The sequence below is a fragment of the Nilaparvata lugens genome, chromosome 3, assembly GCF_014356525.2.
Source record: "Nilaparvata lugens isolate BPH chromosome 3, ASM1435652v1, whole genome shotgun sequence".
In the NCBI taxonomy this organism is placed as follows: Eukaryota; Metazoa; Arthropoda; class Insecta; order Hemiptera; family Delphacidae; genus Nilaparvata; species Nilaparvata lugens.
This window is the reverse complement of record NC_052506.1, coordinates 62,119,197-62,134,535: the sequence shown is the minus strand read 5'-3', so window position 1 is coordinate 62,134,535 and position 15,339 is coordinate 62,119,197. Positions and strand designations below refer to the sequence as shown.

General features: G+C 32.9%; 1 protein-coding gene across 5 annotated transcripts in view; it reads right to left on the bottom strand.

Moving 5' to 3' along the window:
• Window positions 1-1,193: 1,193 nt before the first annotated feature.
• The window catches only part of LOC111061083 (5'-AMP-activated protein kinase subunit gamma-1), a 281,502-nt gene continuing 267,356 nt past the window's right edge, over window positions 1,194-15,339 (bottom strand). For all 5 annotated transcript variants that reach the window (XM_022348773.2, XM_039424287.1, XM_039424288.1 and 2 more), the window contains 5 exons: window positions 13,281-13,459; window positions 11,999-12,202; window positions 11,107-11,253; window positions 9,795-9,888; window positions 1,194-7,902 (listed from right to left, as the gene is read on the bottom strand). In XM_022348773.2, coding sequence (XP_022204465.2) covers window positions 7,610-7,902; window positions 9,795-9,888; window positions 11,107-11,253; window positions 11,999-12,202; window positions 13,281-13,459 — 917 coding nt within the window. In that variant the 3' untranslated portion in view covers window positions 1,194-7,609. The remainder of the gene's footprint in view (window positions 7,903-9,794; window positions 9,889-11,106; window positions 11,254-11,998; window positions 12,203-13,280; window positions 13,460-15,339) is intronic.

Here is a 15,339-nt window from a genome sequence, read left to right as displayed (position 1 = left end):
AAGTAGACGCGGAATTGGAAATGCCCGGAACTCAAATGAGAATGTCATTTCCAAATGCACGTTGCAACGACAGCTAGTGGACGCTACTATTTATTGTCCCTGTGTGCAGGCTGCTTTAGTGATGTACATTCAGGACCCGGCCACACACAGAGTGATCTGCGATCCCATAGGTTTCTATATCTATTTTCAAGATGTGCATTCTAGATTATAGATTCAGAAACCTATGAGATCGCAGATCGTTCTATAGAGGAGCAAAAGTTGGCTGAAGAATGAACTTACGCGTTCTCTGGTGGCAAACAAAATATTATTTTCAAAATCAAAATTAGGCGCTCTGCCTCTATCATCTGATTTCCACACAATTACTTTCTACACTGAAGCGCTAGTGTTCGAACTTCTGATTTCCTTTGAGAGACCGGGACCTTAGATGTGCTTCTCTTTCCCTCATTATTTAAATGCACTTACTTTTAGTCCCTAGGGCATAAGGTGTAAACGTTTATCTCTGTAAAATGTAAAGTCTACTTTACTATCTGGATAATAAGAGAAACAAGGAACTCTTCAGTTAGTATTCTGTCAAGGTGAAAAGTAAGCCTTCAAATAGTAGTTGGAAGTTAGAAGGAAACCCCTATTTTTCTGTACTATTTTTTTATCAAGATTTCTGTATCGCCAGGGCCAGATTAACACTTTTGGTGTTATAGAATAAAATAGAAATAGTCATTATTCATAAGATGTAAGAAATACATTGGAACAGTGTCAATAAATTAAATATAAATAGCTAGGCTAGCCTAGTATTTATATACAAAAACGTTTCGTCAAAAATCAATGTTAAACTCTTGAAAAAAATACAGCGACAAATTGACCAGATATTCCTTTAGATTCTTTGCAAACATTCTTGGATCTTCTAATATTTGGAGACTGCTTGGTAACTTTACAAAACACTTCTTACCTCTGTATATGATTTTTCGTGAAAAGATCTAATCTATGCCTCTCTATTATACGACCAAACCTTGTATTGTAACCGTGAGTGTTATTTCTCAAGTTTGTGTCACCAATTTTTTTTTGAAAAATACTATAACATCATATATGTATTGTCCATATATTGTGAAAATTCCCAGGTCTGAGAAAACAAGTTAATCAAAACAAGTTCTCAAATAGATATTGACATTGATCAACAAAGGTAAAGAAAAACAAAAATCCTGATTTTATGCAAATTTATTTTATTTCAAACAACGTTGAAAATTCTATCTAAACAGCACTGCTGCTGAACGAGATAACACTGCACCGAGTAAGTTCTCTTATCATTACAATGAAACGAATTATCAATCATATTATAATAAAGTATATTTACATAACTGTATAAATTACTTAACATTTATATATATATTCCTATAAGAAAAAATCTACTTTTAATATTATACAATAACGGTAAAAATATTCGTAGTATTCTACACCTACCAACTTATCAGTAATAATAATTAACAATAACAACTAATATAGAAATGAGAGTAAACAATATTCCCATTCAAGTAGATCATTACGAACCACATGAAATCAATTCATCACTTCACATCTGCACAAGCAGCACACTCCAAGTCATTAAGTTGCATAGTATATTAAAGTACACTGAGATCCACTAACAATACTTAGTTTAATATTTCTAAATTGTTAAAGAAAAATATTACAGAACATCAACTGATCTACAATAGATACACATCAAGAAACTAAGTGTTTTAGGCTTTCTTCCCACTTTCCATTTAGCTTAACAATAATATTTAGGTACTAGCCATTGAACAGGTTTCACACAAATTGATCTGGACGTATTCGTCCATTATCGATAAATATAATGATTATTTATAGTATATATAAATATAACAAATACCTTAACTTGTACTTTATGATCTCGATTGAAGAATTAAATGATATTAATGAGAAAAATTCAAATTCTTATTCCAGTTGACCATGGAGGACTAATGAAGTCAGTGATTGACTACAATATTAATGTAGAAAACGTTCGCCTCGGGTTATAAGTTTCAGAGACACATCTTTGTATAAAAGGCTGACGATATGTATAATTTTTAAAACAGCCATTGATGTAGTAACGGAATTATTTTCAGCAATCGTATTGAGCTCATGTAAAAAAATATCAATTTCAAGTTTTATCTTTACATCAGCCAATGAAGTGGCAGATGAATGTTATAGAACGAAAATCTGAATATAAAAACGTTACGAGGTAATAGTCCTAAGTACTGCAACCTTATATTGATTAGCAAGCATCAACATCGGTACCACTCTTAATTATTATCACTATAATTCCACAGATTCATTTAGTATTGTGATACTAATGTGAATTGCCATGCAGAAATGTGGATATTACATTTTTAACAGAATTTCACAACCTATATGAACAATTTCAATGAATTGAATATACAAGCTTATTTACAGAATTGGATGTTGAGCATTGATAGGTCTACATAGATAGATGAGTGGAGCAGGAGCACATTCTTGCCAACTTAAAGTTGAAGTATTACCCATGAGGCCTTATCGGTACAGAGTGAGAGCAATGGAGCGCATCATTTTATGACAAATGAAAAATAGAAAATCAAGAATATTAAGACATGTAGAAAGTTATTGGAATTGGATTAAAAACTTGAATTCATAACAATAAATCTTTATAAAATCTACAGGTAAACGTAATGATTAATTATTCTTTGAGCACACTACTACTTGCTCATTAATTCACATGAGTAATCAACTTAATCTCTTTCAAAGTATCCTATTACCATTATATTGTCATCTGATTCATTTTTCAAACGTTATCAAATCATTTAAATTATGATATTTGTTATTTACAAAAATGTTTTCTATCAGTTAGATGATGTATTATCAATATCACATCTAAGCTCTAGCTTATAGATTAATATATCTAAGAAATTAATTGAGTAAAAATTTCAAAACTACACTCCTAAACTAATACAAAAAGCTATTATCACAATTACTTTTTATAATTTTAAAGCATACCTTCAAAAATGTTAAACATCATGCTGCGTTATGAAATACATAATATTTGTTCAGCATACCATTCATATCTCATCACATTAGCCCCAACGGTCACTCTACCGTTCAGTTATTGTAAGTTGATAAATGTGAAAAATTTATTTTAAGCCGCAAGCCATTCCTCTGCCAATAATGGAGATTATGGAATTTCTAACAGTAATATTTCATTTTTATTTATAGGAAAATTATGGAATTTGTTAGAATCAAACATTATTGATTATTATTGATTTATTAAAAAGATTGTGTAGACAAAATTTAGGAATTACAGGATGCATAAACAAATAAAATTTCTACGAATTGGTAAATTACATCTTCTTAAATTATTCCTATAGAAATATGTTCATCTGAACGTCGAAAAATAGACTTCTCTGGAGTGGTTTTGATTTTTAAAGGAAAAAAGGTAACATTATTGTGAGTAATTCACTTAGCTAGCCTATAACTACAATTCTTTCACTAATAATGATAATGTATGGATTATTTTGATAATTTAATTATTTGAATATTTTTATAAAATTAATTTTTCATTAATAGAAAACTGTAATTGCTATATCAAGAACGCATTGAACAAAACTTTTACTTGCTAACGCTATTCATCGGGAGAAGTACACTGCTCTATTACCTCTATTATAATGAACTACACATTTATTTGTTATTCCTATTTGTTGCTGCACCATCTGGTTCACCCTAAAATACATGCTGTTTTCCGTGGAACCTGTATCCTTGTGCACACTACTGCGAGTCCCATAATGACGACAGAAAATCATTAAAGCTTTCCGTTAGGGCAGCGAAACACATGACATGATTATGATGTTATTTACAACTAGACGGGACTGCCGAATGTGGGACCATTCCGGCTGCGGCATCTCGTACCAAACGCTGCATATTGCAGGTCATTTTGCGGCTGGAATAGTAACTACCGTAACTACAGTCTTGTCTGTCATACAGGTGTATGCTTGCTATCTTAACTCAATTGTAGCATGAGAGTGTGATATTCTCGAAATCGAAATCTGTCTCCATACTTGTGGTGCCCACGGGGGGAGAGGGCGGAGACAGGACTGCGTCATTCAATCATTGGAATCATGGGGCGGGGGGATGGTTCAAAAACAAATCTTAAAGGGCAGCACGTCAGCAGAGTTCAATATGGGACTGGGAATTGGTAATAGCATTTTAGATATATTTGAGAGGGGGGGTTTAGCGACATCGGTTTTAGGAAGTGGGGAGGTATTACCATTGTCTGAATAGCTGTTTTTGCGGATGATGAGATTTTCTGTTTATGCATGAGTAATGACAAGTGCGTTGGTGAATTGATGAGATGATCAAACGTCTATGCCCCATCGGCGGGATTCGAACGAACTAACTAGACGGTGCTAGAAGACCAAAGTTTGTAACGCTCCTTACCACTAGACCAACCCGGCCGGCAGGTAAACATGCACCACATGCACCTCGGCCTTCGTTTTCCTTCATCTTCTCATTCTGCTCAATCATAGCAGAGCTTCTTCTTTGTCAACCGATTGGACATTGTGGGGTGACATAGCAAATAAGCAAAATGTTCTCACAAATAATATATGTAGCAGTATTGAAGACAAACTACTACAAAAATATCTGTACCTGAAAAAGCATCGTAATCCGCATGTGCAGGTAACGTGATCGTTGGATCTGTTCCGATTTCTGTGAAGGTTACAGTAAAGGCGACTAAGTGTATCGTGGAGCTAATAAGCGTGTGATTTGTGTTTACACAATTTGAAAAATTTCGAATAGTACCAATATATAAATCAATGGAAATTCATTCAATAACATTAAAATTGTTATAATAGATTACTTGTAAATACGCATTATGAAGACCGTAACACTAGTAAATTTATAATTATTAATTTTTACATAAATAAAGTTTATTTCTTGTGTAGAGCGTAGCGGTCCTACTAATCTAGTCTTTAAATTTATTCTATTTTAAGAGAAGTGCACTCCAATAGGGCTTATGCCTAGGTGTGCTCATATTTATTTCGCTTTATGTTTTTGTCATCTAAGGCAAAACATATAATTTTCATTAGTATTTTTTTGTATTTTTAGATGGTAAAATGTTTTGTAATAATATTATGTTGTGCGGAATAAATTATTTTTGATTAAAAAAAAATATATTGCCATTTAGAAGGAAAAGCCCAACCTTCTAAAATACCCGTTCACATTTCAATCATCAATAAACATTTTTTCTTTTAGGTTATGTTACTGGTGACCGTTGCCTGTCAGTAATCGGTATGTTGAGTCGCGATGATCTATTGAACTACTCGGCAAGAGCATTGACTCGATGCATTTCACGAAAACGTTTATGCTCCCAGCTATTAAAAACCGTGCCGTATCGGTTTGCACACATTAGTCTCGCAACCTATTTTTCCCCGACGAAGTCTAAACTTGCCACTACCGCAAGTGGTAGTAGTGTGCACAAGGCTTCAACAGTACACGGTTTAGGCCTACCTACAATCAGAAGATACTTGAACTGAAATAAAAACTTTTTTTTTTAATTATAAAACAACATAAATTCGAGTATGGATCTACCATCAAAGACATATAATAATATTATATCTTTGACATTTACTATCGTTATTTGATTCATTTTCATATGTCTACTTGAAATATGAAAAGAATAGAAGGGAACTAGTTATTCCATTCTGAAAACGATTGTTTATTTGAATTGGAAGTTATTGGGCCTGGCTGGCGCAAATTTCATTGTACAGTCAGTACCTTATCAATACATTATAATTGTAGCAATTGAACTTGAAAATAAATGTTATCGACTTCAGCAACATAAATAAAGAATAGTTTGGGTGAAAGTATTCAATGGAGTACATTAGTGATAAAAATGAATTTTTACAACATGAAACTGAACTTGCAACAGTTGTATGCAATACATCAGGGATTAAAATAATATACGAGTAATCATTCCAACATGGAAACAATAAACATTTCAAACACTTTCTTTCCGGTTTCTAGACAAGGAGCGCTTGCCGTAGATTGTTGAACCTTTCATAATTGTATTATTTTCAGCATTATTTGGTTCCTTGTATAATTTGAGCATGTAGAACGTAGAACGTACGCAAAGTAGACACGGCCAATATTCAATTACGTTTCAGAATGAGAAAGGATTTGAAAGGTTTTCACTGAAGATAGATTGTTTGCTACTTCATAGCCGAATAGACTTGGAGCTTTTGTGAGCTTAACACAGAAGATCATTAGGCTATTAAAGCTAGCCATATCTTGAGCTCAGGTGTATTCCTGAAGCTTCAAGTGTATTTTGGTTTTCCACAGCTTTCCTCCATATATCATGAAATAATACATGGATACGTGTTGAATGTCTACGTCCTGTGTGTAGCACTTTTGTATAGTGAAGAATGTTTGAAAAAATAATGTTCCTTATTGCACTGATCCAATTTTGAATACTTCCCTTTCAAGAACTCTCTTGTCGATTCATAGAAATTTGATTTGATTTTGAAACAGTTGAATGTTTTGCAAAAAAGTTAGCCTCAATTTTGTAAAAAAGGAAATGAGGCAAAACTCTTATAAAAAATATCAATATACGTTTCTTAGATCCAAAACCATAAAATATGAAAACCTTTGGTAATCTACCAATTAATATAGCCATAAGATAAATGAACAAATATTCCAATCCATCTTATAAAAAAATGTGTTGCTTGTGAATAATGTTGAATGTTAATTATAATTCATAAATTAATATTATTTAAGGGGTTTTAAATAAGTTTGTATTCCTAATATAGTTTCAACTACCATGAGATTAGGAGGAGGAAAACTATTAAAGAATGTTTGAAATATTGATTACTATAGAATATTGAAAATTATCACATAAACCGATTTCAATGGACAATATTACGATTGGCGAACTAAGGCATGACTATTACATATAGGCTACTAACAAGTTAAAATATAGACACAAAATAAAGCTCATACCCATGAGCTCATCAATTCTTTTTGAATCAGATTACACATTCTTATAATTTCGAGAAAGTTAGCGTTTCACATTTTTGAGAGACTTATGAACATTCACAGAATTCTCTCATTGGAAGATACATTCACCACATCGAAAGTATACAAGTATTTCAAACTAAATGGTATGATACTCAACTGACATAAGACTCAAATCACAATTAAAATGTACAAATCAACAATCAACTATTATGAAATACACTAAGAACATACATTATTATTACACAGGGACGAAAAAAATCTTACAAGAATTGCAATACTAGATTAGCGAATGGTTGACAAATATTACAATAATAATTTATATTACACAGTTACTTGAGTGAATTCATCAATTGATTTCATCATCAACTAATTATAGCAATGCTAAGATAGTATTGTGATTAAGAACTGTAGGTGGTAAATGATGGATAATGATAGGAGACAGAAAGCAATCGATGATACACATACATTTTTGACTTGTTAAGCTGTAGACATCAAGTACAGTTTTGATCTAGAGTATGAATTGCCAACAAGCAGTACATCGATTAATTGGTTATGATAATATATAATTTGTTGAGGTTGAGGTTTACTCCCCACCAGACACAGTGACCTCTCGCCAGGTGTTCTCGGGAGGGGCGACCAGGTGGGGGCTGGGTAGGGGGGACGACTGCTGTGGGGGTGACTCACCGCCCCCCTCAGCCTCCTGATCACTGCCACTGGTGGCGGCGCCCTCCTCCTCGGGGATCACATCCCCGTCCGCCTCCGCTTCCGCCTCCACTGAGACAGGCTCGGCAACCTCCTCTTCCTCCTCCTCCTCCTCCTCGGCCACCGATTCCGGTTCAGCGACCGGTGTTTTCGGCGCTACATTTATGTCTTCACCTGCAAATCACAAGTCACCATTAGTTGACCAGAAGGATAAGTTGACAACATTTTTGTAAAGGCTATCTTTAGAATTAAAAAATATGTTTTTGTAGAAAGATTTACTATTTTTCAAATTATATAATCAAACAAAATTCCAAATTTCTGGTGTTTATATATTTTAACAGTACATTTTTGTAAAAATAATTACAATAAACTGATTGGACTTATTAATTCAGGAAAAACAGTTTTGGATTAATTCTGTTGTTTCTCTCCCAATCATTGTTTTGATTTTGTCCTTCTATAAATGGAATGAAATATTGTGTTTTCTGGCAATAGAATCAATGCAAGGAAACCAAGGGACTTTTGCAAAGTAAATGACAGCCACTGTGAATGCTATATCAGCCAATTCGTCATTGATTTGCGCCAAAACAGAGTTTAGTGGATCTATTTGATAAAATAAGTTAATGGGCCAAGTGGACTCTGATTGAAATACTGTACTCCAAAGTGTCAACTACCGATGTTTATTAGTACATCAATAATTGTTTCGAGCTACTTCACTAAATACTGTACAGTACTACTTAGGCGGACAATTTGAAGAAATTGAGTGATGTTTATAGCAGTGCATGGGGTATATCTATTTATATAGTAACTTCTATATTGAACATTTTAAATGTCGAAAAATTTGAAATGTATAGTATTTTCTATATTGACTCCTAATCCAATTTTCTCGATATATAACTTGGACCTTTGCCGTCCTGTGCGGAAACATAATTGTCAACTACAAAACAATCGTTCTTTCCTCTGATTTTAACCCATCTCTGGACACATTCAATTCCACGCTGTTATGGTGTAGTCAAGAAATAGAAGTTTCATGATTTCTACGTTTCTTCAATATATGTATTGAATAAATCTGATGATGAACTGCAGCCTTGCAACAAGCCTTTTGGCGTTCCAAATAGTGATTTTACATTACTACCGATCCTTATAACAATCCTCGGTTATTTATAAATCTAAATTATTGTGACATTAATAAGCTTCAAGAGTATGTAAAAACTTTCACTTGCTTTCTACAATCCTTTTTTTCTAGGACTTCCTAAAGTACAAAAAACATTACCGTTTTTGCACACTATTTTTGTGTATGATCTGTACCTGTTGCTGAATATAGTTTAGCAGAAATAGAAAAATAGCTTCCCCGAAAAGCCTAGTTGTTCATGGCCGAACTTCCCCTCTATTTCTGCTTCTCAATGATTGTTCCAAAATGTATCTATATAACTGGCAATTTGTTACTTTGATTGAATTCCGGAAATAATGTTTTGCTCAGCCTAACGCCATACTCCCATTTAGGAAAACCGGAAATGGATATACTGGATTCAAAACTCAAGAACAGAGGTAAATGAAAAAAGAACATTATTGACTTGTATATTTCACACATTTTCTGATATCATTTCATAAAAATATTTGTTACTTGTATCATACATTATCTACATTTTTGAATGATTTCTGAATAAATACTTTCTGAATCAGTATTGATTAAAATAATACTCTCAATCTTAGAATGATGAAGAACTGTTCATTTATTTTTGAGGTACAAAGAGATTGAACAAAAAATGTTAAATGGTCTGTAGTGTGTTCAGAAACCCACGTGAGAAAAAAAATAGTCAAAGTAATGAAACACTAGAAAATTTTCTAATAATATTACACATTTATAAAACTTGATAAATTCGTAATATTGTTAGACAACATTCTAGTGTTCCAGTATGGATAAATATCACTGTATCTCACCAAAAACAGTATCAGAAGTCATTAATCAAACTATTGTTTGTGTTTCGGCGGGACTAATGAGGAAAATTCAGAAGCATCAACTCTATGAAAATGAATGGAAGAATTGAATTAATGACGACGGTACTCACCACACGGCCTCAGCACAAGGTACATGAGTAGATCTGACAATGACAGGATACCACACACTTTGTCATCCTCATCAGTTATGACAAGTCGATGCACCTGCACAGCAAACATTATCCAATTGGTTATAAGTTTGAATAATTTCAGGAGAGAGAAAAGTGAATTCGTATGGTTTTTTGTTGTTAGGGGGACCTCTACGGGAATTTCAGGAGATAATATAATTAATTGTTCATTTTCACAATGAACTGATAAACCTTACTGAGTCAGAATGAGGACAGTAACATTATTTCTGTTACGTATTACATATAATTTTCCGTTTATTCTTAGAGCATTACGATACTATGATCACAGAATACAGCATTATAGGAGTTTTCTCTGCTATGATATTAACAAAGAATGTTTACGGAATATCTTACGATAATGCTAGATCCCCGTGCTCCACCAACAAACTTCTTCTAGTTACTTTGCTAGTCATACAAACCATGGAAACGAATATAGAGTTTTAACAAAACAATAAGAAACACTCTATTTCGGACAAAATTGTCAAGTTTGCAAAAAGTCTGACAAGCGCATAAAATTTGCATGGAATAATGGACAATCGTCGCTTTTGAAGTGCTGTTTTTGTAACAATATGGGTTCCGGTACGCAATGGTCCGGAGGGGGGTTTTTGAGGACTATTCAGGAGGAGGGTTCGTCCCCAGGAAATTTTTTTAAATCAAGTTTTAAAAAGTTGTTTAAATTTTTATTTTGGAGCAAGCGAAAAATTCAAACTGTCAAAGATTCGAATGAAGAACCATTTTTTTGTTTTAATCGCCTTTTCTAAATGTTTTTTAATTATTTTTGTACCAAGAGGTTTCGGTACGGCGTGAGTCACAAAAACAGCACTGGTTTTTTGGCGAGAATTGGAAAATGCATACATATACAAAATTATTTTCAAGCCACACTCACAAGTCTTAAGTTAAACCTGTGAAGTGAATTTGAATTATTTAAGAAGTGTTTAGACCGAATTGAACGTGACTAGATAGATAGATAGATTTAAGATCTGGTAATGAATGAGCGAGTGAATCACTACCTACCAACACTTCAATCAATCCAAGGTACCTAGAATACATGTACCTGTATTCTATGTACATTGAATAAATCAATATTGGTTCTCATCAAAACATGCCCCAGCTGTAATTTTAGCTATAGAAGTTGATAGTCGGTGAGCGCATCTTTCCAGTTCATGCGATTGTAGCGTAAAATGTAATGAGGATAAATAGTACTTATTTAGTAGTATAAGCTTGACAAGAAGCATGTAGAAATGTTTATAGTTACCTCAGCTCTGACTATTTTCTCCATGACGGCGAAGAGCGTGTCATCCATGCTGCACTTTTGGACGCCTTCGAACCATTCGTTCCTGTGCTCATTCGCCTTTTGCAATGACACATCTAGGTTGTTGTAAGTCTTCTCAGCTGCCAAGTTCTGCAAAGTAGCATACAACATTTATGTGTTTTTATTATATTATTCTCGGAATTTGAAGTTTGTTTTCAGTTTTTTCGAATGTCCTGTTATCAACCTATCTAAATTTGAAATTGTTTGTTTTATTCTAATTTGTAAATTCAAGATTGATGATTTGGTTTAGAAATCAATATGGACATAACCTCCATAATATTTGGAGGATTTGAGACAAAATTGAGAAATAGAAGAAGTTTTGAGCATTGGCCTGTTTTTTTCTTTTCTATTGTATTGTCTGCTCTACCCAATAAATAAATAAATATCTTCATTAACAAAAAACAATTGGATAAGATATTATGAGACTACTTGAGATCGTTAACTGAGACGCTATATTCAACACAATCAGCTCAACGCAATGTAAACGTTTAGTTTTTTCATGACATTCAGTTTTTATGACTTGGAACGATGTTATAGAAACCAGAAATTCTCGTATTAAGATTATGGACTTAGTTTGCCTATGTGTTTGTCCAATGAGTCTCGAAAGCATTTGCATATCAAATTCTCCATACAATGAATAAAGTTCATTTTAACTTAGATTACAATTATTATGTTTTGTAATAATAATAATAATAATAATAATACGGGCAGAGGGGGATGCTGGAGATCGATACACCTGCAGCTTTTTGTATGAAAAAAATGTGTGGTCAAATATAAACTTAGATGGCCCTGGGAAAAAGAGTAAAAGTAATAAAAAATCCGGCAGAATACGTACAATAACATCGAATTTGGCGAAAATATCGACTAGCCTGCCTTCTGGGTCAACCATCGGTAATGCAGAAACTCTCCTTTCCACGAATTTTTTCAAGGCCAGAATAATTGAGGTATCTGGTGTCGCAGTCTCTATGTTCTCGAATGAGCCTATTCTAAGCTCACTGAGCGTCTTGTTCATATAACTTGGCTTTGGTAGGTCGTTAATCTGGAATACAAAATAACATTACATAGAATTTATATACAAGCCCGAGAAAAAATATGAAATGAGTTACCTTTTATTTGAAATTATAAAGCTTACCAGAGCAATAATTTTAATGTATTGTCGTCAATTTGAAAAATCAATAGAGCACATAAACAAACGGTATAAGATTCGATTATTGGATGATGAATGTATGTTGGAAATTAAATGGTGATGACTTGTTTACCAGGAACCAGGACTTGTTTACTTTGCAATTAAAATGGATAAAAGTTCAGTTTTTTGATAGCAAATGAGAATTTCCTATAAGGATCATTATTCAATGAGAAATATCAGATCTAAATAGAAAAATTGCATTAGGAATATTGTTATTTGAGGAGACGGCAGATTTGAACAGAGTTAAAAAGTCATCACATCGAATAAAAAGCTAAAAATGGGTATAGATATTCTATGTATATATAAATATGGGAATAGATATTCAACTAGGACAATAAATTTTGAAACATATTAATTTCTAGTGTGGAATAAATTAATTAACAGTGATAACTTTACTCATGAGTAAAGTTATTCTCTTTTAAGAATAAAAGATTCTTTTATTCAACTAAAACTTCATTTTTATGTATTTGGACGGCATGACATATCCAACATAGAAGTGTAACTCAATTGAGGCATAGTCCATGAACTCAGAAACAAATTTCTGATGCCATAAAATTTCAGTATAATGACTGATTGTGATTTGTCAATGTAGATTATGATTGATATAAAGCAATGAAATTGAAATTACATAGAAATGAGTGTGCATTGTTATATGAAAAGATTATGCATTACCAACTTGAACTCAAAAAATGTGTTACTTTTCAAGTATTTGAAATTTAGATTGTCATCAATGCTTTCAATCAGAGTTTCTCTACGTTTCAGTATTATTTACAATAATGCGTTTAATGCTTTTTTACAGCATTAAAAGCTAAAACTGAATAATAAACAGAACAATGTCAAGAATTTGCAACAAATATTTATACTATAAAACTAGAACTATTTCTGGCGGAATATTATGATAAAACGTTATACATTGTATAATAAAACTCACATATAGGAAAAGGAACCTAAGTATCCGTTTGTGAGTGAGAATGTATAGCACGTTGCCCGTCTCTTGATCTATCACTGGCAGCCTGTGAATTCGGTTGTGGATGAGCGTCTTTATGGCATCGTAAAGCGAAGCATCTGGCGAGATACTCACTAAATCCTTTGATTGACCTTTCAAAACATCTGCAAAAGCAACAGCAATCATATTAAAACCACACATACAATTTTAATAACAGTAAATTGCATTTCTACGGATAGATTGTTGAAGAAATTAAGTTTAATAGTGAAGTTAATCGACATTGTTATTCTCTAATACCAATATCAGACAGTGTGCATAGAGACTTCTAGTGTAGTGAACTGCGGTATAGAAAATAAATGAACAAGAACATTAGAAAAATTAAGTACTTTTTCTGAGAATATAAGAGCTTGGATCTTATACAGATGAATTTTACTGATGATTACTTGAATTTTCATCGCATCAGAAGTATTCCCGCCAGTGTGGCAGGTGAACGTTACTCTCTACCGTACTAGCACTTTGCATTTTATTCAGTCATAAGGAGTAAGTAACATGTTCTATTTGGTAAGAATAATTTATTTCACGGATATCTGGTTATTCGCAACATTTGATCCTGTTAGACTTAACATTCCATCATTCAAGTCTGGGAATGACTACCTACATTAAAAATAACAACTTTTGATCATTTTTTCAGTTCATCCAATCCAATACGGTACAAAAGTTACTCGACAATTCCACAATTGAACTACTTTGTTTTTTAATAAGTTGAAGTAAAAATCTAGAAACCCTATTAATAAAAGTTTATATTTTACCCACCATGAATAACACCTCGAATATATTGTTAGAATAAACTTGGAGAGGAGGGAAAAAAGTCAGTTGTGTTGAGCTTCTGTACACATTTTAATAAATGAATATTTGAAAAACACGGTATCCAGTATCCAGTTCGTATAAGAGGAAAAGCGGAGTTGGAAAAAAGTCAAGTTGAACCTGTATGGAGGAGTAAAACATTATTCCTAAAGGTTAGATTGTGAGATGTGCTCTTTGTTGATTAAACTATCAACTTCCACCAGCAAAACTAGCATCCAGCTAAACTGAATGGAGATGATAAAGTTGGTTGATTGATGAAGTCGGGTTTATTATTGCGGAGTTGTGGCGGAACTAATGCATCACAGTTTCGCTTTGGCAGATCCTGGATGTCAAGCCAACAAAACATTGTTCTTCCCACATCCTGAATACCATAAAACATTATCCTTCACACTATGATATTTAAAAGTGAATTTTCTCATACAATAGGATTTTCACGAATTTGTTGTATCATGTGGTATTTGATCATGTTTTGGTATTTCTATGGAATTAATAAAACAAACGAGGAATTGCCAACCTCAGTTAATAATTTGAAAAAAAAATGGTTTACCCTTATTTGTTATAATCATTATGGGATTATCTACTCTCTTTGTCATTAGTATTGTTGAATAAGGATTGAAGTATCATTGATGTGGTATTTCTCTACAATGAATGAAACCTATCGGAAACCTATAACCTAAACCTAATCAAACCTATAACTGTCAACCACTGCTTGAAACTACAAACGATTATCTGGATAGGTTCATTTCATGGATTGTATAGCCTATTATGGTACCTTGCCAAGCAACCTCTTCAAGAAATAGAAAGAAGAATAAAAATCTTAGTACCCTTTTTGAAATATTTAATCACAACATGTTTCGGACATTGATCAATGTAATTCGGCATCAATGTCCGAAACATGTTGTGATTATATATTTCAAAAAGGGTACTAAGATTTTTATTTTCTTTCTATTTCTATAAAAGTAGCCCCATACAGAAAAGAGATAAACCTCTTCAAGATTTGCTTGTAGCTTCTTCTATAGTCCCAATAAACGTTTTCTCTATTTTACTCCATTTCTATCCTATTCTAACAATTAAAAATGAACAGTGGTTAATAACTTCTTATTTTGAAAAAACACAGTCCTATTTTTATTTATTTATTACAGAACAAAGAAGACTACAGGCATTAAGCCCAAAACAGTCT